This window comes from Oncorhynchus clarkii, chromosome 15 (assembly GCF_045791955.1).
Source record: "Oncorhynchus clarkii lewisi isolate Uvic-CL-2024 chromosome 15, UVic_Ocla_1.0, whole genome shotgun sequence".
Lineage (NCBI taxonomy): Eukaryota > Metazoa > Chordata > Actinopteri > Salmoniformes > Salmonidae > Oncorhynchus > Oncorhynchus clarkii.
The window spans coordinates 17,300,045-17,327,859 of record NC_092161.1 but is presented as its reverse complement, the minus strand read 5'-3'; the positions used below and the strand labels follow the sequence as shown (position 1 = coordinate 17,327,859).

Genomic DNA, 27,815 nt, shown 5'->3' with positions numbered 1-27,815 from the left:
ATGGAACATTTCTGGGATCAATACGTTGCGTTTCTTCTTCTGAGTAGCTAATTTCACCATTGCAATTCAATATAGAAAAATCCTTTAACTTAGCTGTGGTCCTATTCCTCCTCAGTGATGTAGCTGGCGGCCCCGGGTGCGTAGGCATAGACAAAGTGCAGGATGCTTTGTTGGAGCTGCTCCAGGATAAGGTCTCTCCTGTGGAGAGCTTCCAGGTCACACAGGTCACAGGGAAATGCTGCGTCGGGTGGGATAACGAGCGCTGAGGCTCCTGTAGGTAGAGGGAGCAGTCCCCAGACCAACTATCAGGGAAAATCTAGACTGCAGTCCACACTGGCTGCTATTACTAGAGCAAAAAAGATCATGGCCAGAATACTCTTGCCTGTAGCTACACCTGCATGTGACTGATAAAAATGTGATTTGACTGTAGAAATCCCCACTCACTGACATTAAAGCAAGACCTAGGCATGACTGCGGGAGTCTGACTTGGCCTTCGGTCCTGTGTGTCATACCATGTCTGAGAGTGATTGAGTTTTCACACAGCAACACAGCGATCACTGCATCCTCCTCCAGCACTGTGCTTCTCAGACACAGCTTACTGTGGGCCTCAGCCAGGGAGATCCTGGAAGAAACATGCCAATAAAGACCATTAGAAGTAAACAAATGTCTAGTTTTTAGCTAAACAGAATTTACTGTGAGTAATGGTACAGTTACTAACTGGCAATGAAATACACCATGTAGGAACAGACCATCAGATCTGGAAAAACCTGTCTTAGTGATAAGCCTTTTGTATATCTATATAGTGTCACTGATGAAATTGTGTAAAAATAAACCCAATCTGATACCACTGAAAATATTTTCCAGCCTACACAAAAAATAGTCTAGACTCGGGCACCCATTTATTGGTTCTGTAAATGAATGATTGTGCTCCACCTTGTGGAGAAATATGACATTGCAGGTGCCCTGAGAATTTGAAGGGCTTTTTCTCTTACACATAGTTAAATCGTATTTGACAAATGCCCAAGTTAAACACTAAAATAAGTAAAAGGGTGATGTGTATAAATATTAAACATGGTATTTTTTTAATGAATAACCCTCAGCATGTGGTAGGCCCTTACAGTAGCTTGATGGAGGCCACAGACACCTTTGCACCATGGCCCGAGTCTGAGCGGACCCTTCTGCTGGCCATGTAATAGCCATGTATCATCATCTCTGCCCCGGGGCTCAGCTCTGTCTGGATCCTCTGGGTGTGGGCCAGAAGCTAGGGGAAGGAAGAGAGCACAATGGTAGGTCAATGTTGTCTGTCACAAAGCATCTAAAAGTGTGCAGATGTATTTTTTATATGTGCCATAAATTACATAAAGGTAAATATCATTATAGTGTGTACAGTATTGTGTGGTTTTACCTCCTTATAGTCCTGTGTGGTGAACTGCATGCAGGATGGGTAGAGGGGCTCTCCGGGCTGCACTGCCTGTCTGAGGGTGTGCACCGTCTGGGCTAGCAGGGCTTGCTTTCCCCCTGCCTCCCGACACAGGATCACCAGACCAAAGGCCTCAGCCAACTGGGCAGGGACCGAGCCCATGTCCTACACACACACAATGGATCACAGATTTTCATGTGGCTGGTAGCTAATTTTGTTAAAATACCTTAACATGGAAGTACTATATTTACCACTAGAGTACTGTTTCTTGTCCATCCTGAATAGGCACAGGCCAAAGTGGAAGAGAACCTGAAAGCGTTTGTTTGGACAGCAGTCTGTTCCATGAGTGGAACAATTAACTACTTCCTCTGAAGAGAGTAAATTGTCTCCCCTTCCTGCTTTGCCTACATAAAGCAAACGCCTAAACAGACAATTGGCTGGCTCAGATTTGACATTTCGGGAACACATATTTGCCAGTGCTGAGTACTATTGGCATTGTGTGGTAGGAGAAAAGGTTTCAAACTGCTCACATGGAATAGCATTGTTGCAGAATCACCATATCAGACAACATCCCAATGGGGGCACTCACATTTATCAAGTGCAGTAGTCCAATAAATTTGAATGTAATGTAAATTAAACAACTATGACCCACCACTGTTCCCAGCACTGTACTGTCAGTCCTGGTGGTCTTGTTTGAGGGAGCTGTGGAGTCTGCCAAGGCCCAGAAGCTGCACTGGACAGGGAAGGAGATCTGCTGGTCAGCATCCTCTCCATACTTCTTCCCTGGGATGATCACAGACACTGTCCGACTCTCCAGAGCTGGGTGGGGAAGGAGAGCGGTCAAAGGTGAACTAACTGTTGGGGGTGGATAGAAGGCAAAGGCCCCGTGTGAAACCAGTTCCTTGGGCTATACACTCAAATAACTTACTCTATACTTTGTGTCACAGGAGGTGCCATAATGTTGCATTGCTACAGCTGTATCAGACTGGCTCCAGGCTACAAGGTAAGCAGGGCTCTGTACCTGACTGAAGGGCGTCCATCTTATCTTTCCTGTGGTGGCCCAGGTCCCCGAGCATGCAGACGCCCCCAGTGGCCAGCAGGGCGGAGCCAGCGTGGATGTTAGCCGTGCCTGCTCCGTGTTCATCACGAGAAAGAGAGGCAAACATCTCCCCTGTCGCAGGGTGTCTCACCCCACGGCCAGCCAGACCCAGGCTGTACGTCATCAGCCTAAGACGGGGGTAACGGAGGCTGGCTCTCAACTATTTATTTATGCTGTTGACTTGAATATAGGCATAGTATAATTTTACTGTAGTAATGTTATTGCTTTGGCCATTGTATTGTGCTTCCTAAGAACATGGTTGATTGATTGACTGATTCAGAGATTGATTAATTGACTGTCTGACTGAAGCATTATAATGCAGGACCTTTCCAGTATGAGTGTGTCAGTCGTCAGGGCTAGCAGGTCCAGGCAGTGCAGTGAGTCTGGGCTGTCCTCCCGGCCCTGGACCAGGCTGAGCAGCAGGCCCAGCTTCAGAGTGCTGTACAAGCCCGGGGGAACCACAGGGGATCCAAACGTGTTAGCCACAATGGCAGAGAACCTCCAGGGGGAACAGGCTGTTGCCGTCAACAGGGCCTGGAAGTTAGAGCTGATGGTGCCCGTGTCTGGGGGTGTGGTTGAAGGAAAAGAAGAGGGGTGGAAATAATCTACTGGACTGTGAGGTGTTGTCATTGAATATACAGTACCAGTCAAAAGTTTGGACACCTACACATTCAAGAGTTCTTTATTTGTTGTATTTTCTACATTGTCGAATATTAGTGAAGACATAAACTATGGAAACAAATCATAATATATTTTATTTTAGATTCTTCAAAGTAGCCACCCTTTGCACACTCTTGGCATTCTCTCAACCAGCTTCACCTGGAATGCTTTTCTAACAGTCTTGGAGTTCCCACATATTCTGAGCACTTGTTGGCTGCTTTTCCTTCACTCTGTGGTCCAAACCATCTCAATTGGGTTGAGGTCGGGGGATTGTGGAGGCCAGGTAATCTTATGCAGCACTCCATCACTCTCCTTCTTGGACAAATAGCCCTTACACAGCCTGGAAGTGTTTTGGCTTATTGTCCTGTTGAAAAACAAATGATAGTTCCACTAAACTCAAATCAGATGGGATGGAGTATTGCTGCAGAATGCTGTGGTAGCCATGCTGGTTAAGTGTGCCTTGAATTATAAATAAATCACTGACAGTGTCACCAGCAAAGCACCATCACACATCCTCCATGCTCCACACATGCTGAAATCATCCGTTCATCTACTCTGCATCTCACAAAGACACGGCGGTTGGAACCAAAAATCTCCAATTTGGAGCCAAAGGACAGATTTCCACCGATCTAATGTCCATTGCTCGTGTTTCTTGGCCCAAGCAAGTCTATTCTTATTGGTGTCCTTTACTAGTGGTTTCTTTGCAGCAATTCGACTATGAAGGCCTGTTTCAAACAGTCTCCTCTGAAGAGTTGATGTTGAGATGTGTCTGTTACTTGAACTCTGAAGCATTTATTTGGGCTGCAATTTCTGAGGCTGGTAACTCTAATGAACTTATCCCCTGCAGCAGAGGTAACAATGGGTCTCCTTTTCCTGTAGCGGTCCTCATGAGAGCCAGTTTTTTCATAGCGCTTAATGGTTTTTACGACTGCACATTTTCTGGATTGACTGACCTTCATGTCTTAAAGTAATGGTGGACTGTCGTTTCTCTTTGTTTATTTGAGCTGTTCTTGCCATAATATGGACTTGGTCTTTTACCAAATATAGGGCTATCTTCTGTTTACCAACCCTACCTGTCACAACACAACTGATTGGCTCAAAAAATCCACAAATTAACTTAACAATTTAATTGAAATGCATTCCAGGTGACTGACTACCTCATGAAGCTGGTTGAGAGAATGCCAAAAGTGTGCAACGCTGTCATCAAGGCAAAGGGTGGCTATTTGAAGAATCTCAAAATATATTTAGATTTGTTTTACACTTGGTTACTACATGATTCCATATGTGTTGTTTATGTCTTCACTATTATTCTACAATGTAGAAAATAGGTCAAATAAATAAAATCCCTGGAATGAGTAGGTTTGTCCAAACTTTTGACTGTACTGTACTGTTCTGGTATAAGCAAGTCAGAGGTCAGTCCTCACACACAATGACACACACATACATGTTCCTTATGAATGGCTTTCTCGGAGTAGCTGAAAATCAGACCTATAGATTCTGAATAGGATTTAATGTAAGCTGATCTGTACCATTGTAAGCATCATATAGGTCCTTACATTCAGGCTCCCACGGTTGAACGCTATTGGCCTCCACACTCCAGGTGACGTTGGGCCACTGGTGGACATGGGCCGGTATGCCCAGCACCCTGTACAGACGTCCAATCCTCATGGAGTTACACAGCTCATCTACGATGTTGTGGGGGAAACAGAACCATAACACTCAGAGGGGTTGTCCGGTTCTGTCTTGCTTTTTCCTAATTATTTGAGGAACATGCAAGGCACCTACACACCCCTGCCAAGAGCAACACAGGAACCAGGCCCTTGGAACAAAGATCTCACTGTGTGTGCGTTGTGTGACCCAACTAATGAGTGTTTCTTACACTTATTAACATATATGTTTAGTAACGTGATCTAGCTGTGTTGAATTCCTCCAGAAGACTAGGTCAACAGAATATGCTAATACTGGCACTGAGAATCACTGCTCTCTCAGGGGTAATGGCTGGACAATGTTATTGGAGGGCACAGGAACACCTAATATCTCACCCAGGGGCACTACTGCGTGGCTGGCTACTCAAACCTCTATTTTAACTCTTCCCCCATTGGATTTTGGCTCCAAAATTACATTTGTCATGGAAAAGGAAGAGAAAATTCCTAACAAACTTCTAAGTTACTTTTCTAAGGAGATAAAACGAAATCTTGACTTGCAATATGTGAACATTACAAAACGTTTGGGCAAAATTATCATTATGTGAGCTTACCTCTGAGAAACAGGGTGACAGACTGGTACCTGAGGGCACTGGGAGGATGGACTTTCAGGACATCCAGTGCTTTAACATGGATCAGCTCTACAAGCTGCTTGTCTGTTTCCAAACCACATTATATTTACATTACAAAAGGTCAGTCATTTAGCAGATGTTCTTATCCAGTGCATCCATCTTAAGGTAGCTAGATGAGACAATCACATTCAAGTACATTTTCTTCAATAAAGTAGCTGTCAGCAAAATCAGAGCTAGTAAGAAACGACGAGCTACATGTAAGAATGGCATGTGAGGCTACTTCATCAGGTATCATTTAGGGACATTCTCACCCCCCAGGACCCGGAACTTGATGTCCTCTTTGAGGTGAGAGGAGCAGAGCAGGCAGCTGAAGTCACTCCTCACTGTGGCTGACTCAGTGGCTCCGGGTGCGTGCACTCTGATGTGATGGAACCCTGAGGATAACATCATATTACAGAATTTGTAAATGGCATTACCGTGATGTTATGAAAACAGAAATAGGTTACTTGTAATCAGGCCTACCTGTTGAGCAGGGACAGTCCTCCTCAGAACAGAGAAACCTGGCTCCCTGAGTGTACTTGGAGACCCTAGTCATCGCGATGGCCAAGCCCTCCATGGCAACAGGCCTCATGGGGCCATAACCACAGGGAAACTCACAGAGGTCCAAGGTGTACTCAGGGAACGGAGGTAGGTGTGTAAACTTCAGGATCACATTCACCTGACTTTCTGTGTGGATTTTCTCTATGAGGGAGAGTGTCTTTATTGACAGAAAACAAACCTGAAAGAGTGACAAAAATAAATAAAAAAACAGTATGTTCAAAATTCAAGGTTTGAATAAGGGGTAATGTAAATGGGAGATGTTTTGGACTTACAGATTGAAACAGTGCTGTAGCTTTGAGGGGGTCATTGAGAACACAATCACCCAATCTAGGATCCAGTTCGATTAGGTCTGAAGGGTTCACACGGATACAGAACCGATACACAGCTTCATTTCGCTGGATGTCTGAAGGGAATAGGTACTTGGGTGATTGATGTAGCTGTTATAAAGTCAACTCTATCAATTCACATAACCATATCAGTTATTTAACAGTTTGCTGTCATCTATGAAGGACTGCGTCTCACGTGTCACCACATCCTCCAAGTGGGTACAGGGTTGCCTAGGTTACCCTTTCCTCAGGAGTCACACAATCCCATTAGCTAGCTAGCTAGCTAACACTGACCGAAAGCTCTCGCTAGCTAGCCTACCACTGGCCCTTAAAACTTACCGTTGAATGGTTTGCAGTCTTCAGCAAGTTGAAGAAGAGCTCCACTTCTGTCTAGAAAAGACAAAATTGACTCTTTCAGTAAGAGAACGTTTTCCATTTTCTGTTACCGACTGACTAACGTTAGCTAAAGCGTTGTCTGAAGAGACTAGTCACACAGTCAAGATATCACGCGACTTGAACATTTGAACTGTGCTCGCTAATTTGAGAGCACAGACAGACAAGTCCCCCCATCTCCGTAATAAACAAGACATCGAAAACAAACTTGTTGGTTCATTTAATGTACAGTACATCCAAGGCATTGTATTGAACAATGAGGCATGTTGACAACACTCGTTAGTTAGAAATGGTATGGCAATCCTAGTCTGGTGGTTGAGGTTTTCTGTGAGGATTTCTAAGGAATATCTGAGTGTCAATTAAGGCAAGATTATGAGTTTGTAAACTATAACACAGAAAGGCAAGCAAACCACAGAAATAAATCAGATGGCGCAGCACCTGTTTGCAAAGTAAAGTCACTGGAGCCATTACAGAAAAGGTCTATATAAACACACACAATGAAAATCTGAACTGAAATGACCTCTGTCAACACGACTATATTCCGTGACCTAGTATTTCCGACTGAGAACCCTCCCACCACAAATTAACAATGAATCTATAAATAAACCTACTACAAGCACTTTCTAAATATACCATTAACCAGTGATCTTGTTAGGATAACAAATATTTTGATATTGGAAGAGACAAAACAATTCCTTTTAGCTGTTTTGAAAGCATATAAATGACATGTTCACTGCCATTTCATTAAATCCACAAAGTCTGCTTTTAAAGTGGAACGAAAAGATTTTGAGGAAGCGCTTTCATCCCAACTCGCCACTTAAATTTAGGATTTTATTTCGGGGACATTTTTTTTTTTTTTACCCACCCCAGCCGGACAACATCACACTGAATGTCCTCATTTCTTCAAACAAAGAACCAAAATGGACATGAGCCAACAACCAATACATGTGTCAAGAAAGAAATATGGCCGACATTTCTTAAAAATATAATTTGTTATATAAATATCATTAGGTAAAAATAAAGGTTTCTTGACACAGTCTGCAACCCAAACCCTTTTCATAAGTGCTGTCTGATCACAACTTCTGCTCACTTTAGCTTTTCTCAAAACGGGTTCATCCACAATATAAATTCTTCCCTTTTATTCAAAATCTTTAGGACAGGTTAAGGCAGTGTTTTTCAGTCCTGATCCTGGAGACACACAGGGTGTGCAGGCTTTGTTCCAGACCAGCACTAACACACCTAAATACACTAATCAACAAGCTACTGGGCTGGAACAAATCCTGCATACCCTATAGATTTCCAGGACCAGGATAGAATAATACTGGGTTAAGGCCAAGGCTCTACAGTGCATCCATTTTGATCGCATTAAGATTTTGCTGTGTGACATGGAATTTTTATTTAGGAGCACCAGTTCGCCTAGAATAATTAAGGATTCTAGCTTTCTTACCTCAAATATTTCTCAATGTGGTCCTACATTTCTTTGTGTGCACCTACATTTTTCAATTTAGGTGCACATGTGCTCCTTGTAAAAATAAAATAACAATTAAGGCAATTTCACAGAACTCTGGGGCAGGTCCTCACAGCAAGTCTTTCATAGGAAGGAGTCATCTGAGGGGGGTGCGTAGGAAAAACCTAGGAAGGCATCATCAGCCTCCATTACACTGGCGTTGACTATGGCATGTTCAGTATAGCACACAGAGTTTGGAACGGTCTCATCTGTGAATTCTGGATCAAAGTTTGTGATGTCGTAAGGAGAATTCTGCAAAACAGGAAAGAGGAAAAAACAAACATCAGTTCATTCATGCTTGTGGTCTGGTGTTGCATCTGCCGTGTGTTGCCATACATCAGAATCACATGTAACCCTGAGAACATTTACCACATTGGGAGTGAATGGAGGTGGAACCTTTCTCTGTTCCAGGTCATCCCACTTGATCGCAGAGAAGAAGTTATGTGCTTTGATCTCATTCTGAAAAAAAAACAGAATAGATATTTTTCAGTTCTAGAACAACCAAGGCAAATGCTATTACTTCATACTGTTGAAAGCGATGTAATGCAATCCATCTTGCCAAGAAGAAATGAACATTGCCAGACACTGCAGCTATTGAGCAACTCCTGGTCATGACAATGTTTCTCCACCAGAGAGAGTCAGATGCCATCAGCTACAGCAATACATGAGTCACAGTTGTGAGACTATGAAGCATACTGCTGTGTTACTTAAATAAATGGTAGCTTGGGATTTAGAGCACTGTAGGCTGCTGAGGGGAGAACAGCTCACAATAATGGACGGAACGGAGCAAATGGAATGGCATCAAACACCTGGAAACCATAGGTTTTATGTAATTGTTACCATTCCAACTATTCCGCTCCATTCACACCATGATCCCGCACTCTCCAAGTAAGGTGCCACCAACCTCTTGTGACTTCGAGGAAGGTCAATTTGTGTGTATTTAGTGAGTTTGGAGTATTTAAAAAGTCTTGGGTCACTGGAATATTTTATAACTAAATGAGATGGGTGACATAAAACCATAAACCACTGCCATGCTGTGAGGGGCACCACTCACGAAGTCGTCTCTGGAGCCCAGTCTGTGTGTGCCGTCCTTCTCCAGTAGAGCCTGCAGGAGGGACCAGGCCGTGTTGGACGCTCCGGGACGCATCATCAAGGGTTTGTGGAGGATGTTTTCATACATCTCATGGGTGTCTCTGCTGTAGAACGGAGGCTGTGGAACAGAGGTGAGATAGATGTGTGTTACTGTTAAGACAGTGTGTGATCAGGCATTATGTCAAGGGTGTGTTCTGTCCGTACATATTGTGCCTGTTTTCAATGTCTACTACTGTAACTCACCAGGCCAAAGAGCATTTCATACAGCACTGATCCTAGACACCACCAGTCCACTGTGTTGTCATACGGTTGTTTCCTCAGGACCTCTGGAGCTAGGTACTAGGGGTGGGGGGGGGGAGTTAAATAAATTAGCAATGACAGGCCTTTTCAGTCTCAATCCAGAACAGTGGTCCAGACATTAAAAAAGGTTATTATGCCTTATTACATATGCTGTCCTGGAAAACATGTTCAACATTACCTCAGGTGTCCCACAAAATGTGCTTGTCGTCTCAGCTTGGGAAATGCCTTCCTTGCACAATCCGAAGTCCGTCAAAACTATATGTCCCTTTAAAGAAGGGGAGTCAGGGACAATTTTAGACAGTGTTTGCCACCATTATCCTCAGTCAGAACTGAAGAACATACATTTTCTTTGTGGAATTTTGGCCAGAGTAGCCAACTCTCAGGACACTCGCAATTTCCTCAGTCTCAATAAGGCCGGTCAAGAAACGCATTAGTTAAACAATCAAATCACAAACGTTCTCTTCTAAACTGAAAATGACACTGCCGTTCGTGTGAGATGTGTTAGCTGGTGAAGGATTAGGCTTCAACACAGACACTTGCTTTCTTTATAACCTGTTGGATTGGTTAGTTTGAGACATTCATCTCATCATTTTATCCATTGACTAAACTCAGCAAAAAAATAAACGTCCCTTTTCAGGACCCTGGCTTTAAAAAGGTAATTTGTCAAATTCAAAATAACTTCACAGATCTTCATTGTAAAGGGTTTAAACACTGTTTCCCATGCTTGTTCAATGAACCATAAACAATTAATGAACATGCACCTGTGGAACGGTCGTTAAGACACTAACAGCTTAAGCAATTAAGGTCACAGTTATGACAACTTAGGACACTAAAGAGGCCTTTCTACTGACTCTGAAAAAACACCAAAAGAAAGATGCCCAGGATCCCTGCTCATCTGCGTGAACGTGCCTTAGGCATGCTGCAATGAGCCATGAGAACTGCAGATGTGGCCAGGGTAATAAATTGCAATGTCCGTACTGTGAGACGCCTAAGAGGGAGACAGGACGGACAGCTGATCGTCCTCGCAGTGGCAGACCATGTGTAACAACATTTGCACATGATCGGTACATCTGAACATCACAACTGCGGGACAGGTACAGGATAGCAACAACTGCCCGAGTTACACCAGGAACGCACAATCCCTCCATCAGTGCTTAGACTGTCCGCAATAGGCTGAGAGAGGCTGGACTGAGGGCTGCCTGTTGTAAGGCAGGTCCTCACCAGACATCACTGGCAACAATGTCGCCTATGGGCACAAACCCACCGTCGCTGGACTAGACAGGACTGGCAAAAAGTGCTCTTCACTGACAAGTCACGGTTTTGTCTCACCAGGGGTGATAGTCGGATTCGAGTTTATCTTTCAAGGAATGAGTGTTACACCGAGGCCTGTACTCTGGAGCGGGGTAGATTTGGAGGTGAAGGGTCCATCATGGTCTGGGGTGGTGTGTCACAGAATCATCGGACTGAGCTTGTTGTCATTGCAGGCAATCTCAATGCTGTGCGTTACAGGGAAGACATCCTCCTCCCTCATGTGGTACCCTTCCTGCAGGCTCATCCTGACATGACCCTCCAGCATGACAATTCCACCAGCCATACAGCCCCCCTTTGTTCTGGGACACAATATTCAATTTCTGTTAGTTACATGTCTGTGGATCTTGTTCATACAAATATTTACACATGTTAAGTTTTCTGAAAATAAAAGCAGTTGACAGTGTGAGGACATTTCTTTTTTTGCTGAGTTTAGTAGTAAACACTGAAAACATTTAAACTCTACAAAAATATAAAAACGCAACAATTTAAAAGATTTTACAAAGTTAGTTCATCTAAAGAAATCAGTCAATTGAAAAAAATAATTAGGCCCTAATCTATGGATTTTACATGTCTGGGAATACAGATATGCATCTGTTGGTCCCAGATATAGATATATATATATATATATATATATATATATATTTTTTTTTTTTTTTAAGTTAGGGGCGTGGATCAGAAAACCAGTCAGTATCTAGTGAGACCACCATTTGCCTCATGCAGAGCAATGCATCTCCTTCGCATAGAGTTGATCAGGCTGTTGATTGTAGTTTGTGGAATGTTGTCCCACTCCTTTTCAATGTCTGTGCGAAGTTGTTGTATATCAAATCCATTTTATTTGTCACGTGCCGCATACAACCGGTGTAGTAGCACTTACAAGCCCTTAACCAACAATGCAGTTCAAGAAATAGAGTTAAGAAAATATTTAAGATATAAACTAAAGTAAAAAATAAAATAAAAAGTAACAAATTAACAATAACAAATATTGACACAAACTAGAACACGCCGTCTTACAAGTTGAGCCAAAGCATCCAAAACATTTTCAATGGGTGACATGTCTGGTGAGTATGCAGGCCATGGAATAAATGGTACATTTTCAGCTTCCAGGAGTTGAGTACAGATCCTTGCGACATTATCATGCTGAAACATGAGGTGAAGGATGAATGGCACAATGGGCCTCAGGATCTCGTCACGGTTTCTCTGTGCATTCAAATTGCCATTGCTAAAATCCAATTGTGTTCGTTGTCCGTAGATTATGCCTACCCATACCATAACCCCGCTGCCACCACATGGCACTCTGTTCACAACGTGGACATCAGCAAACCGCCTGCCCACACGACACATTACACATAATCTGCGGTTGTGAGGCCGGTTGGAAGTACTGGCAAATTCTCTTAAATAACGTGAGAGGTGGTTTATGGTAGAGAAATTAAATTCTCTGTGGACATTCCTGCTCTAGTGGACATTCCTGCAGGCAGCATGCAAATTGCACGCTCCCTCAAAAATCGAGACCTCTGTGGCATTGTGTTGTGTGACAAAACTGCACATTTTAGAGTTGCCTTTTATTGTCCCCAGCACAGTACCTGTGTAATGATCATGCCGTTTAATCAGTTTCTTGATATGCCACAACTATCAAGTGGATGGATTATCTCGGCAACGGAGAAATGCACACTAACAGTGATGTAAACAAATGTGTGCACACATTTTGAGAGAAATAGGCTTTTTGTGCGTATGGAACATTTCTGGGATCTTTTATTTCAGCTCATGAAAACATGGGACCAACATGTTGAATTCATATATTTGTTTCAGTGTAGTAAAGGCTAAACTAAAGTAAACACTTTCCTTGAGGTTAAACTGATATGCAGAATTATTTTGGGTAATGTTAAAATACCAGGTAGACTACATTCATGGGAGGAGGATTTCAGTTGTCAAGATACATTTGTACGAAGGCAGTTGTTAAGCAAAAAGATTGCTAATGCAGTTTCGATTGAATACAGCCCTAAGCTACTCCACATATAAAACAGATTACTTACGCACTGCAAATGAGTTAGGATGTCACACTTACTTCAAAGTCGAGAAGGATATTTTCTGGCTTCAAGTCCCTGTGAAAAAACAAACATGAATATTTTCCAACGATGTTGATATTGGATAATAGAACTGTGCTTAATGGATTACAAGAGCTATTATCTTCCTACTTCTGGGCAACAGAGGATATCAAAACAATCATCAAGAGAGGTTTCTTTAATCCTAGCGATTTGCATCCAGTTGATATCAATTTACATGAGTCACTGAACCAGCATTACACTAAACCGGGGGTGGCAAGTAGCCTAGTGGTTAGAGCGTTGGGCCATTAACCAAAAGGTTGCTGGATCGAATCCCCGAGCTGACAAGGTGAAAATCTGTCATTCTGCCCATTCTGTCATTCTGCCCTGAACAAGGCAGTTAGCCCACTGTTCCCCAGTAGGCCATCATTGAAAATAAGAATTTGTTCTGGACTTGCCTAGTTAAAGGCAAGAGACACCACTACACTACACTACACACCAGACCAGCACAAACATGCGTTACGTTCCCCAGCTCAAACAGAATGGGAACTAACAGTCACTCACCAACAACCAAAACACCCCACTAACAAGATGGCAACCAGCACAGGTGTAACACATACTGACAAATGAGGTGACACCAATCAGTGCACCCTACGTACTAAAGTCCGACCTCAAAAAACAGAAATGGAACAACTAAAACTTGCACATGGTATAAACATTGTTAGGCACAGACAACAGCACGAAGGGCAAAAAAGGTAGAGAACAATACATGTCAGTTAATGAACGACTGACTATACACGTGCTGTAACCATGACAGCAGTGACATTGGACGTATTAAACATTACTACAGCCGACCTCTTGATAAAGGAACACTTCAAATATCAAAGTTCCAGGAATTTCACAAAAGACGCTATTTGAAGTTGGACTTTTCCCACTAATTAAAAAGGGGCTGTGTGTTGCATTCATTGCTCATTCAGGATATTTAATGTGGAAACTGTTTCACGACATAGGAAACCTTAGAATGTGTCTAACATTCAAATCAAATATTATTGCTTGTGTTCCTAGCTGCAACAGTGCAGTAATATCTAACAATACTTACATCTAAAATAATGGAATTAAGAAATATTAGGACGAGCAATGTCAGAGTGGCACTGACTAAAATACAGTAGAATAGAATACACTGAGTATACCAAACATTAGGAACACCGTCCTAATATTGAGTTTGCCCTCAGAAGAGCCTCAATTCTTCAGGGCATGACTCTCTTCTCTACATGGTGTTTTGATTGCGTTCCACAGGGTTGCTGGCCCATGTCGACTCCAATGCTTCCCACAGTTGTGTCAAGTTGGCTGGATGTCCTTTGGGTGGTAAACCATTCTTAATACACACGGGAAACTGTTGAACTTGTAAAACCCAGCAGCGTTGCAGTTCTTGACAAAAACCTTTGCGCATGGCACCTACTACGATACCCCGTTCAAAGGCACTTATATCCTTTGTCTCACCCATTCACACTCAATAGCACACATACACAATCCATGTCTCAACGTTTAAAGATCCTTCTTTAACCGGTCTCCTCCCCTTCATCTAACAAGTGGCATCAATAAGGGATCATAGCCTTCACCTGGATTCACTTGGTCAGTCGATATAATGGAAAGAGCAGGTGTTCTTAATGTTTTGTATACATACATCCATGTACCTGTAAACTATGTTGAGAGAATGCAGATAGCCCAGTGCGCTTGCCATTTCTGCGATGTAGAACTTGGCTCTGGGTTCCGGAAAGGTCCGTTCTTTTTGAAGATGGAAGAAAAGCTGGAATGATAGAATACAGCCACAGTGCCAGTGAGACATTACAGAGGAATAAAGGAAACTGCCAAAATAAAAGGAAACGCCAACATAAAATGTCTTAATAGAGCATAGCTTCAATGTGCCTTGGCATAGATTCGCAAGTGTCTAGAACTCTATTGGAGGGATATGACACCATTCTTACATGAGAAATTCCATAATTTGGAGTTTTGCTCATGGCGGTGGAAAACGCTGGTTCAGTTGGGTTAAGATCTGGTGACTGACACACACACACCCTTTAAACACCCTATGCTCCTTTGAGACCTCTTTCAAAGTCACTGAGATGTCCTCTTCTAGCCATGGTAAGCCAAAATAATGCACAACTGGGCATTTTTATACATGACCCTAAGCACGATAGGATGTGTTAATTGCTTAATTAACTCAGGAACCACACCTGTGTGGAAGCGCCTGCTTTCAAAAGACTTTGTATCCCTCATTTACTCAAGTGTTTCCTTTATTTTGGCAGTACATCATAATAAATTAATGGACAGAGTATGGAGTGATATTTAGCCCAGGTTGCTAACAACAATTGTAGCCGAGTCTTGACACAGAGCCGTGGGTCAAACTTCCTGCCCTGTCTGCAAATTCCACATCACAATTACAATTGACTCAAGCAGCAAGTTAAGTGCTAGCATCAACATGACATGAACTATGAGATTAGCCTCTGCACTCTCGAAAACTGGAAAGGCAACAAAGTTTCAGTGGTTTCGGAGGAGATAGAGCCTAGTCCCCCCAGCTAAAGCACATACTGATGACAACGATAATGAAAGGAGTTAGCTAAAGCACATAGCCTGATCCCAGATTTGTAGGCTAAGGGAAATCCATAGACCTCAGTAGCTTTTTTGTAGATATCTATAATATTTTAATACTGTCAAAATATTTATACAGACTGGCCATTACACCAAGGTTAGAGAAACATTACAAACCTTCAATCATCCTGTCAATCACTCTTAGTTTTGGCTCTTTCTGACAGTCCCAGAATGGCATAAAAATGCTAATAAATATTTTTATGGAGTTACATTGGCCAACGTTGCACTAAATGGCCAGGATGTGCTTATTCAAATGTGGAAATTCAGCTCCCACCACCTACACTGCACAGTTCCTTTTATTGAAAAGGAAGCTTTGAAATGTATGGGTTTTTTAACACTTAAATGGTAGATTGGGAGTGGGTCGCAGCTGATTCCTTTTGAAGTGTATAAACTAATGTAAATAAATAAACTATGTAAATGTTTACAGTTTACTGTCAACATTGGGATAGGGGTAAGCAGCATATCCTGGATCAGTGGTTTAATATTGGGATAGGGGTAAGCAGCATATCCTGGATCAGTGGTTTAATATTGGGATAGGGGTAAGCAGCATATCCTGGATCAGTGGTTTAATATTGGGATAGGGGTAAGCAGCATATCCTGGATCAGTGGTTTAATATTGGGATAGGGGTAAGCAGCATATCCTGGATCAGTGGTTTAACATTGGGATAGGGGTAAGCAGCATATCCTGGATCAGTGGTATAATATTGGCAGAGGGGTAAGCAGCATGTCCTGGATCAGTGGTTTAATATTGGGATAGGGGCAAGTAGCATATCCTGGATCAGTGGTATAATATTGGGATAGGGGCAAGTAGCATATCCTGGATCAGTGGTATAATATTGGGATAGGGGTAAGCAGCATGTCCTGGATCAGTGGTTTAATATTGGGATAGGGGTAAGCAGCATATCCTGGATATGTTTTAGAACACCTACTCATTCAAGGGTTTTTCTTTATTTGAACTATTTTCTACATTATAGAATAATAGTGAATACATCAAAACTATGAAATAACGTAGTAACCAAAATATATGTTATATTTGAGATTCTTCATATATCCACCCTTTGCCTTCATGTCAGCTTTGCACATTCTTGGCATTCTCTCAACCAGCTTCATGAGGTAGTCATCTGGAATGCATTTCAATTAACAGTGAATTTGTGGAATTTCTTTCCTCCTCAATGTGTTTTAGCCAATCAGTTGTGATGTGACAAGGTAGGGGTTATACAGAAGATAGCCCTATTTGGTAAAAGACCAAGTCCATATTATGGCAGGAACAGCTCATATAAGCAAAGAGAAACGACAGTCCATCATTACTTTAAGACATGAAGGTCAGTCAATACGGAACAGTTCAAGAACTTTGAAAGTTTCTTCAAGTGCAGTTGCAAAAACCATCAAGCGCTATGAAAAAAAACTGTCTCTCATGAGGACCGCCACAGGAAAGGAAGACCCAGAGTTACCTCTGCTGCAGAGGATAAGTTCATTAGAGTTACCAGCCTCAGAAATTGCAGGCCAAATTAAATGCTTCACAGAGTTCAAGTAACAGACGCATCTCAACGTCAACTGTTCAGAGGAGACTGCGTGAATCAGGCCTTCATGGTCAAATTGCTGCAAATAAATCACTACTGAGGGACACCAATAATAAGAAGAGACTTGCTTGGGCCAAGAAACACGAGCGGTGAACATTTGTTCTTTGGTCTGGAGTCGAAATGGAAGATTTTTGGTTCCAACCGCCGTGTCTGTGAGATGCGGTGTGGGTAAAACGGGTGATCTGCGTGTGTGTATTTTCTACCGTAAAGCATGGAGGAGGTGTTATGGTGTTGGGGTGCTTTGATGGTGACACTGTCTGTGATTTATTTAGAATTCAAGGCACACTTAAACAGCATGGCTACCACAGCATTCTGCAGCGATACGCCATCCCATCTGGCTTGGTTTTGGTGGGACTATCATTTGTTTTTCAACAGGACAATGACCCAACACACCTCCAGGCTGGAAAATGACTATTTTACCAAGGAGAGTGATGGTGCTACAGCAGATGACCTGTCCTCCACAATCCCCCGCTCTCAACCAAATGAGATGGTTTGGGATGAGTTGAACCGCATAGTGAAGGAAAAGCAGCTAACAAGTGCTCAGCATATATGGGAACTCCTTCAAGACTATTGGAAAAGCATTCCAGTTGAAGCTGGTTGAGAGAATGCCAAAAGTATGCAAAGCTGTCATCAAGGCAAAGGGTGGCTATTTGAAGAATCTCAAATATAAAATATATTTTGATTTGTTTAACACGTGTTTGGTTACTACATGATTCCATGTTGTTTCATAGTTTTGCTGTCTTCACTATTATTCTACGATGTAGAAAATAGTAAAAAATTAAGAAAAACCATTGAATGAGAAGGTGTTCTAAAACTTTTGACAGGGAGTGTAATTATAGAGAGAAACTCAAAATACCAACATGTGAGAAATACTGTACTTAAAATTTCAATGGAACTAACCAAAATCATACAATTATTTAATACAAAATACATTTGACCAAAATCAAGGTTTCATAAGTATTGGCACTCCTCATTTAGTACTTAGTGCAACCACCTCTGGCAAGGATAACAGCACAGAGTCTTTTCCTGTAATGTTTGACAAGGTTAAGGAACACATTTGGAGGGATTTTGGACCATTCCTCTATGTAGATCCTTTCAAGATCCTTCACATTCTTGGTTTTGCGGTTATCAACTGCCCTCTTCCACTCAGCCCACAGGTTTTCGATTGGATTGAGGTCCAGCAACAGATGGTCACAGAACCATTTCTGTGTGGATCTTGAGGTATGTTTTGGGTCATTGTCTTGTTGGAAAGTCCACCTACGGCCAAGTCCCAGACTTCTCGCAGAGGCAACCAGATTGTCAGCCAAAATTGCCTGATACTTGGTGGAATTCATTATGCCATCAATCTTAACCGGTGCCCCTGGACCTCTGGGATTAAAACAGCCCCAAAACGTCACTGACCCACCACCATATTTCACCGTGGGTATGAGGTGTATACATCTCTGTTTCGACGCCAAACATGCTATTGCTGTATCTGACCAAAACGTTCAGTTTTGGTCTTCTGACCAGAGCACCTTCTTTCAGTCATAATTTAAATGACGTTTGGCAAACTCCAAGCGCTTGCGTCTGTGTCTTGGGGTCAGAAAGGGCTTTCTTCTGGCAACCCTTCCAAAGAGCCTGTGGAGGTGGCATCTGATGGTGCTTTTTGAAACCTGGTGACCACAAGACGGTGACCCCAGACGCCACCAAGGCCTGCAATTCTCTCACAGTGATTTTTGGGGATTGTGTTGCTTCTCTCACCATCCTCCTCCCTATCCTGGGGGGCAAAATGCATGTGTCCTCTACCCGTGAGGTTTAACTGTTCCATATCTTTTGAATTTTTTTATAATTGCCCTGACAGTGCTCAGTGGTATATTCAATCGTTTGTGGATCTTCTTGTAGCCATTACCAGGTTTATGAAGGTCTACGACCATCTGTCTCTTTTGAACTGCCAGTTCTTTTGTTTTCTTCATGGTGTTGGATGACAGGGATATTGCATGCGTGTTACCTCATTTTTATACCCTAGTGAAACAGGAAGTGATGTAATGTTCCTTAAGACTTAGATACACTTAAATAAGTGGAATTTAATTCCTGGTTTAATTTTGGTAGAGGTTATTTACAATAATCTTTAAGGGTGCCATTCATTGTGAAACCTTGATTTGGAGGACATTGATTTTTTATTAACTCAATAAATTATTTTGGTGGGTTCCATTGAAACATTAATAAAGTACAGTATTTCTCACGTTGGTATTTTGAGTTTCTCTCTATAATTATATTGTTTATATTTTTTTAAGTATTGTTTGTGCATTGCCAGTCAGGGGTGCCAGTAATTTTGGAGCCCAATGTAGGTTACTGTAGACTACTGACAATGTTATATAGGTTACTGTAGCCTACTGACAATGTTACAAGCCTGATTCGGAAATTAGGGAGAGATGTTTAAAATAATATATTCACTTTTTTAATGCTAGTTAAGGCTACAATAGTTGAATAAGAAAAGGAGAGCCTCACACTCTAGGAGCTCAGATGCAATCATTTTATAACCGACATTGACAGACAAGCCGCCTTCATCAGGGTATAATGAGAAACACTGCGGGTCACTAGATTATATACTTTGAAAGGACACAGACAGGTGTCTGTAATCATGGCCAGGTGTGGCTTGGTTGATTTACAGATATAAATAGAACTTGTAAAAAGCATGAATGAATAACATACGATCATAGATACAATGTGGCTACATAAGCCTACAAACACTTACAATGGATAGCAAAAACACAATAATCACAAGAATGGCTTCAGATCAGTTTCTACGTTGAGACCGACGGGAGCAAGTGTCTTTAAATTAAAGATCCAGGCAGCCTCTTGTTTTAACAAGAAATTGTCAAGGTCACCCCCTCTCCAAGGGAGGGTGACGTGTTTGATGGTGATACAGAGAAGGGACGAAAGAGTGGTTCGCTTCCAAAAAGTGGGCTGCAACTGGGTACATCACATTTTTGCAACTAATGGTGCTACGATGCTCAGAGATTCTTACTTTTAATTTGCGCTTTGTATTACACACATTTTTTATCACAAGGACAAATGATATATAACTGCCTTAGTGGAGCACGTGAGAACACCTTTGATTGGGATCGGTTAGACGTGTTTAAGTTCCAGCACTAGAACTAGCTCTGGTCCATGGCTAAACCAACTCGGAAGTTCAAAGTTCATCCATAGAAGCCACTCCTCCGTTGGTATAATTATGTGGGCCTAATTAAGATAATGTATGTCATAACAAGATGCCCATCAAGGCAAGCTTCCTCCAACCTCTCTCCACACCTGAAAAATTTAAAAAATACAATTTCAAAGGTTTAAAAAGGAACGATATTGGTACGAAACGGTTCAGAACTTTATTTTCCTGGTCAGAACGGAACGAAACGATTGGACAATAAGTTCCAACCCCTGGTCAGCACCACTGGGACTCAGGTCAGGGGTCATTTCCTAGGGACATTTTCAGCAGGGTTCCGGTGTTGTATTATTCTGAGTTTCCCTACTTGAGCTCAGTGACAACACTGTGGTTCTCCATTATTCATAGGAGTGAAACTACTCACTTCTCCCCCGTTGACGAAATCTAAGACGAAGTACAACTTGTCTGTCGTCTGGAAGGAATAATGCAAGCCGACCAGGAATGGGTGTTTGACATTCTTCAGTAGCACGTTGCGCTCCGCCATGATGTGTTTTTGCTGGTGGAAACAGGAGAAATGGTATTGGTGGGGTGAACATAGAAATAACGTACCCAACATTGAGAAACAGAGTAATAACACTTCAGAATAAATTACCTCTCTCCTGTTGAGAATGACCCTTTTCTGCAGGACCTTGATTGCGTAATACTTCCCGTCCAGTTTCCGTTTTGCAAGGAGAACCTTCACGTGGGAGAGAATATAAAAGTATGGTGTTCAATTGTAGTTAAAACCCCTCAGTTACCACATCAGGGACAATACACTTCCAACAATGAGGCAGTGAAATTACAGAACTGTAAGACTATCACTTCCCAAATGGAAAGGCCATCTACTGATAGACAAAGAAGTAAAACAGCATTCCTTACCACACTGGTAAGAGCAAACAAAAAATGTCATTGTTTGTGTTGCTGTGGAGTTTCTCTTCACAGTGAACTACTTTAAGACAAAAGCAGTGCTAATTGTGGCACTTTTGTTGATTTTGTCTAGTTTTATTCATTTAGACTAAAATATAATTAAGGTCTTAGTCACATTGTCATTTGAATAATGATTTAATCTAGTTATTGTCAAAATGACACAGTTGGCCATTTTAGTCAACTAAATGCCTTACATTTGAGTCACAGTGCATTTGTATTGCCTCAAACTATAGTAAACATAAATCACAGGCTTCCATGTCCACAAACATAAATAGTCTTGTCCAACCAACATATTTTTCTGCATAACATCGTATTCTTTTCCCAACAGCAGAAACATGACACAAATACAGTGCATTCGGAAAGTGTTCATACTCCTTCCCTTTATCCACATTGTTACGTTACATCCTTACTCTAAAATGGATTAAAGCTACACACAATACCTCAATGACAAAGGCCCAAAAGATTTAGAAATTTTACCGAATGTATTAAAAATATAAAACAGAAATACCTTATTTACATAAGTATTCAGACCCTTTGCTATAATACCCAAAACGGAGCTCAGGTGCATCCTGTTTCCATTGATCATCCTTGAGATGTTTCTACAACTTAATTGGAGTCCACCTGTGGTAAATTCAATTGATTAGACATGATTTGGAAAGGCACACATCTGCCTTTATAAATATAAGGTCCCACGGTTGACATTGTATGTCAGAGCAAAAACCAAGCCATGAGGTCAAAGGAATTGTCCGTAGAGCTCTGAGACAGGATTGTGTTGAGGCACAGATCTGGGGAAGAGTGCAAAAAGAGTTGTGCAGCATTGATGGTCCCCAAGAACACAATGGCCTCCATCATTCTAAAATGGAAGTTGTTTGGAACCACCAAGACTCTTCAGAGAGCTGGCCGCCCGGCCAAACTGAGCAATCGGGGAAGAGGGTCGGTCAAGGAGGTGACCAAGAACCCGATAATCACTGACAGAGCTCCAGAGTTCCTCTGTGGAGATGGGGGAACCTTCCAGAAGGACAACCATCTCTGCAGCACTCCACCAATCAGGCTTTTATGGTAGAGTGGTCAGACAGAAGCCACTCCCCAGTAAAAGGCACAGCCTGCTTGGAGTTTGCCAAAAGGCACCTAAAGGACTCTCAGACCATGTTAAACGAGATTATCTGGCCTGATGAAACAAAGATTGAACTCTTTGGCCTGAATGTCAAGCGTCACGTCTGGAGGAAACATGGCACCATCCCTACGGTGAAGAATGGTGGTGGCAGCATCATGCTGTGGGGATGTTTTTCAGTGGCAGGGCCTGGGAGACTCGTCAGGATCAAGGGAAAGATGAACGGAGCAAGGTGCCGAGAGATCCTTGATTTCACCTTCTAACAGGACAACAACCCTAAGCACACAGTCAAGACAACCCAGGAGTGGCTTCAGGACAAGTCTCTGAATATTCTTGACTGGCCCAGCCAGAGCCCCGACTTGAACCCGATCGGACATCGCTGGAGACCTGAAAATAGCTGTGCAGCGACACTCCCCATCCAACCTGACAGAGCTTGAGAGGATCTGAAGAGAAGAATGGGAGAAACTCTCCAAATACAGGTGTGCCAAGCTTGTAGCGTCATACCCAAGAAGAATTGAGGCCGTCATCGCTGCCAATGGTGCTTCAACAAAGTACTGAGTAAAGGGTCTGAAAACTTACAGTACCAGTCAAAAGTTTGGACACACCCACTCATTCAAGGATTTTTCTTTATTTTTACTATTTTCTACATTGTAGAAGACATCAAAACTATGAAATAACACATATGGAATCATGTTATAACCAAAAAAAGTATAAAACAAATCAAAATATATTTTAGACTTTAGATTCTTCAATGTAGCCACCCTTTACCTTGATGACAGCTTTGCACACTCTTGACATTCTGTCAACCAGCTTCATGAGGAATGCTTTTCCGACAGTCTTGAAGGAGTTCCCACATATGCTGAGCACCTGTTGGCTGCTTTTCCTTCACTCTTTCGTCCAACTCATCACAAACCATCTCAATTAGGTTGAGGTCGGCGATTGTGGAGGCCAGGTCATCTGATGCAGCACTCCATCACTCTCCTTGGTCAAATAGCCCTCACACAGCCTGGACATGTGTTTTGGGTCATTGTCCTCTTAAACAAATGATAGTCCCACCAAGAGCAAACCAGATGGGATGGTATATCGCTGCATAACACTGTGGTAGCCATGCTGGTTAAGTGTGCCTTGAATTCTAAATAAATCACTGACAGTGTCACCAGCAAAGCACCCCCACACCTCCGCCTCCAATCTTCACGGTGGGAACCACACATGCGGAGATCATCCGTTCACCTACTCTGCGTCTCACAAAGACACGGCGATTGGGACCAAATATCTCAAATTTGGACCCATCAGACCAAAGGACTGATTTCCATCGGTCTAATGTCCATTTCTCATGTGGCCCAAGCAAGTCTTATTAAGTATTATTATTATTAAGTATTATTTTGATTGGTGTCCTTTAGTAGTTGTTTCTTTGCAGTAACTTGACCATGAAGGCCTGATTCATGCAGTCTCCTCTGAGCAGTTGAGATGTGTCTGTTACTTGAACTCTGAAGCATTTATTTGGGCTGCAATTTCTGAGGCTGGTAACTCTAATGAACTTGTTTTCTGCAGCAGAGGTAACGCTGGGTCTTCCTTTCCTGTGGCGGTCCTCATGAGAGCCAGTTTCATCATAGCGCTTGATGGTTTTTGCGACTGCACTTGAAAAAAACGTTCAAAGTTCTTGAAATGTTCCGGATTGACTGACCTTCATGTCTTAAAGTAATGATTGATTGTCGTTTCTCTTTGTTTATTTGAGCTGTTCTTGCCATAATATGGACTTGGTCTTTTACCAAATAGGGCTATCTTCTGTATACCAACCCTACCTGTCACAACACAACTGATTGGCTCAAACGCATTAAGGAAAGAAATTCCACAAATAAACTTTTAACAAGACCTGTTAATTGAAATGCATTCCAGGTGACTACCTCATGAAGCGGGTTGAGAGAATGCCAAGATTGTGCAAAGCTGTCATCAAGGCAAAGGGTGGCTACTTTGAAGAATCTCAAATATAAAATATATTTAGATTTGTTTTACACTTTTTTAGTCACTACATAATTCCACATGTATTATTTCATAGTTTTGATGTCTTCACTATTATTCTACAACTTAGAAAAGAGTAAATATAAAAACCTTTGAATGAGTGGGTGTGTCCAAACTTTTGACTATTACTGTATGTAAATGTGATATGTAAATCTAATAATAATTACATTTGCTATTATGGGGTATTGTCTGTGTATATTGACCAGGAAAAAATACAATTGAATCAATATTAGAATAAGGCTGTAACAAAAAAAACAAATGCACTGTATATACAATTTTTGTCCATGTAAATTCCAAATTCAGCCTACATGGATACTGTACATTACAGACAGACAGAGACACAGAGCTAGAGACAAGCACAAGATGGTGCCGCAAAGTCTAGGCAAAGTAGTCTGGGCTGCACCTCCATCACATCATTGACATTGTTATCAAAGTTCCACAGACTCCACAGCCACATTGGTGTCCTAAAGTAGAACCGGGCTAATGACTTCGAAAGGGAGATAGTGACTGTTTTGCCCAGTGATGTAGTCGAGTCACTAATCCTCGAGTTCGAATCGAGTCACGAGTCCCTATGGCTGAAGTCCGAGTCGCAGTGCTCAAGTTGGAGTCTCTCAGTTCACATTAACTCAAAATAAAGTTATTTATCTAGTCAGATATAGCGTAGTGGCTAGAGGAATTTAGTCAACTTGTCTGCTATCCAGTTCCCTTTCTTTCTGTGCCACCAACTGTTTGCATATAAGCTACTGGTAAGGTTACCAGGGCCACGTTCAGTTGCAAAACGTTCTCAAATGTTGCAGATAGAAATCCTATGATTAGAGCAAACGTTATTCCTTATTCAACATGTCAGCGAGGCATGTTTGCTCAACAAATCATATTTTTATCTGAATGTTCCAAAACCTTGCGTCCTGCAGGTTATTAGCTATAGCTAGGTAATGAGGTAACATGGCTGAATAAGGTGTAGCCTATCAAATGGTTAATGGTCCGGTCCGCAAGTAGCCTATCTTTAGAACGCCCCGCAATACGCTTTATAAATATAAAATGTGACCCGCCAATGCACAAACAATTATAGACCTAGCTCCAGTATTATGGGCCATAAGGGCTAGAATCAAGGCGTTTTCTCTGAGGAAAAGAAGGAGACTTGGCTACAGAATCTGATCCAGGATCTGATTCAGTACCTGGCTATGAAATGCAATGGGGAAAGTGGGAGGGTTGAGCAAGACTACAAATTCAAAGACAGCCTACTTTTCTATCCTCATAGCTTGACCGCTGTTTTACGATTAATCTCAATGCCGCGATTGTTTTTAATTTTGTATAGCAGCTTGTGTTTCCTAACTGGGAAAAGGGTAGCTACTAGAAGGCTATTGGCAACTGTTTAGCGCATCTGTGCTGCTAATTCAAGTTTGGGGTCACTTAGAAATGTCCTTGTTTTCCATGAAAACATACATGAAATGAGTTCTCATTGAAATAATAATTGTGTTCTTCATACTTTGCTTTTGTCAAAGAATCCTCCATTTGCAGCAATTACAGCCTTGCAGACCTTCGGCATTCTAGTTGTCAATTTGTTGAGGTAATCTGAAGAGATTTCACCCCATGCTTCCTGAAGCACCTCCCACAAGTTGGATTGGCTTGATGGGCACTTTTTACGTACCATATAATCAAGCTGCTCCCACAACAGATCAATAGGGTTGAGAGCCGGTGACTGTGCTGGCCACTTCATCATAGACAGAATACCAGCTGACTGCTTCTTCCCTAAATAGTTATTGCGTCGTTTGGAGCTGTGCTTTGGGTCATTCTCCTGTTGTAGGAGGAGATTCGCTTCAATTAAGCACCGTCCTCAGGGTATGGTATGGCATGTCGTTGCAAAATGGAGCGATAGCCTTTCTTCTTCCAAGATCCCTTTTACCCTGTACAAATCTCCCACTTTACCACCACCAAAGCACCCCCAGACCATCACACTGCCTCCACCATGCTAGACAGATGGCATCAAGCACTCCTCCAGCATCTTTTCATTTTTTATACGTCTCACAAATGTTCTTCTTTGTGATCCGAACACCTCAAACGTAGATTTGTCTGTCCATAACACTTTTTTCCAATCTTCCTCTGTCCAGTGTCTGTTATTTTGCCCATCTTAATCTTTTCTTTTTATTGGCCAGTCTGAGATATGGCTTTTTCTTTGCAGCCCTGGCTTGAAGGCCAGCATCCCGGAGTCGCCTCTTCACTGTTGACGTTAGGACTGGTGTTTTGCGGGTCCTATTTAATGAAGCTGCCAGTTGAGGACGTGAGGCATCTGTTTCTCAACCTAGACACTCTAATGTACTTGTCCTCTTGCTCAGTTGTCCATCGGGGCCTCCAACTCCTCTTTCTATTCTGGTTAGAGACAGTTTGCGCTGTTCTGTGAAGGGAGTAGTACACTGCATTGTACGAGATCATCAGTTTCTTGGTAATTTACCGCATGGAATAGCCTTCATTTCTCAGAACAAGAATAGATTGATGAGTTTCAGAAGAAAGGTCTTTGTTTCTGGCCATTTAGAGCTTGTAATCGAACCCACAAATGCTGATGCTCCAGATACTCAACTAGTCTAAAGAAGGCCAGTTTTATTGCTACACAACAGTTTTCAGCTGTGCTAACATAATTGCAAAAGGGTTTTCTAATGATCAATTAGCCTTTTAAAATGATAAACTTGGATTAGCCAACACAATGTGCCATTGGAACACAGGAGTGATGGTTGCTGATAATGGGCCTCTGTACGCCTATGTAGATATTCCAATACAATATTAATGTCTACACTGTTGAACGGTAGTGTGTATATATACTGTATTATGCATAATCACATACCTTTCCAAAGCTCCCCTTTCCGATGACTTTGAGAAAGTCAAAGTCTGTGGGCTTTGCACTAAAATGTGGAAAACATAAGGTAAGCAAACAAAATAAGTGAAATTTTTAGAACAAATGAATGACTACGATAAGGCCTGCAAAGGTTACGTAAAAGGAAAATGACATCCAGAAAACACATTAACAGAAATATCTGCAGGCTTCAATTCAACGTGGGACTGTGTAACCTACTGTGGATTTCCAGACGGTCCCAGGTTAATATTTCTGGAGGTAGAGCTGTTCTGCAAACCAGAGAGAACAGAGGATCTAGGTTAAAAACGCAGACGTACGTAAACGAGGCCATAGTCTAAATCTTTATTCTACCAGAACTCTGTCCTCCTGATTCCTGCTTACAAGCAAAAATGAAAGCAGGACACACCAGTGACTCGGTCCATTAAAATAAAATGGTCAGATGAAGCAGATACTAAACTACAGGACTGTTTTGCTGGCACAGACT

At 42.1% G+C, this 27,815-nt stretch overlaps 2 protein-coding genes across 3 annotated transcripts in view; both read right to left on the bottom strand.

Moving 5' to 3' along the window:
* Window positions 1-101: 101 nt before the first annotated feature.
* Window positions 102-6,816, bottom strand: LOC139366805 (minichromosome maintenance domain containing 2). The gene is made up of 13 exons (XM_071104508.1): window positions 6,720-6,816; window positions 6,327-6,457; window positions 5,977-6,232; window positions 5,766-5,888; window positions 5,437-5,538; window positions 4,736-4,864; window positions 2,845-3,082; window positions 2,442-2,647; window positions 2,073-2,239; window positions 1,406-1,585; window positions 1,119-1,261; window positions 513-622; window positions 102-271 (listed from the first exon to the last, which is right to left on the bottom strand). Exons 1-13 carry the CDS (start codon window positions 6,814-6,816, stop codon window positions 102-104), a joined length of 2,052 nt encoding a protein of 683 aa, XP_070960609.1.
* A 161-nt stretch (window positions 6,817-6,977) lies between these two features.
* Window positions 6,978-27,815, bottom strand: part of LOC139366988 (serum/glucocorticoid regulated kinase family member 3) — a 33,824-nt gene continuing 12,986 nt past the window's right edge. For both annotated transcript variants that reach the window (XM_071104816.1, XM_071104817.1), the window contains 11 exons: window positions 27,551-27,600; window positions 27,323-27,380; window positions 21,043-21,126; window positions 20,815-20,946; window positions 14,717-14,829; window positions 13,046-13,082; window positions 9,851-9,937; window positions 9,616-9,711; window positions 9,335-9,490; window positions 8,650-8,739; window positions 6,978-8,532 (listed from right to left, as the gene is read on the bottom strand). In XM_071104816.1, coding sequence (XP_070960917.1) covers window positions 8,365-8,532; window positions 8,650-8,739; window positions 9,335-9,490; window positions 9,616-9,711; window positions 9,851-9,937; window positions 13,046-13,082; window positions 14,717-14,829; window positions 20,815-20,946; window positions 21,043-21,126; window positions 27,323-27,380; window positions 27,551-27,600 — 1,071 coding nt within the window. In that variant the 3' untranslated portion in view covers window positions 6,978-8,364. The remainder of the gene's footprint in view (window positions 8,533-8,649; window positions 8,740-9,334; window positions 9,491-9,615; window positions 9,712-9,850; window positions 9,938-13,045; window positions 13,083-14,716; window positions 14,830-20,814; window positions 20,947-21,042; window positions 21,127-27,322; window positions 27,381-27,550; window positions 27,601-27,815) is intronic.

Coding starts and splice junctions, on each gene's coding strand:
- LOC139366805 (XM_071104508.1), bottom strand. CDS start 6,816: ATGGAAAACGTTCTCTTACTGAAAGAGTCAATTTTGTCTTTTCTAGAC. Junction 5,539..5,765: donor CAAGTTCCGGGTCCTGGGGG/GTGAGAATGTCC, acceptor GTTTGGAAACAG/ACAAGCAGCTTGTAGAGCTG. Junction 1,586..2,072: donor GTACAGTGCTGGGAACAGTG/GTGGGTCATAGT, acceptor GTGTGTGTGTAG/GACATGGGCTCGGTCCCTGC.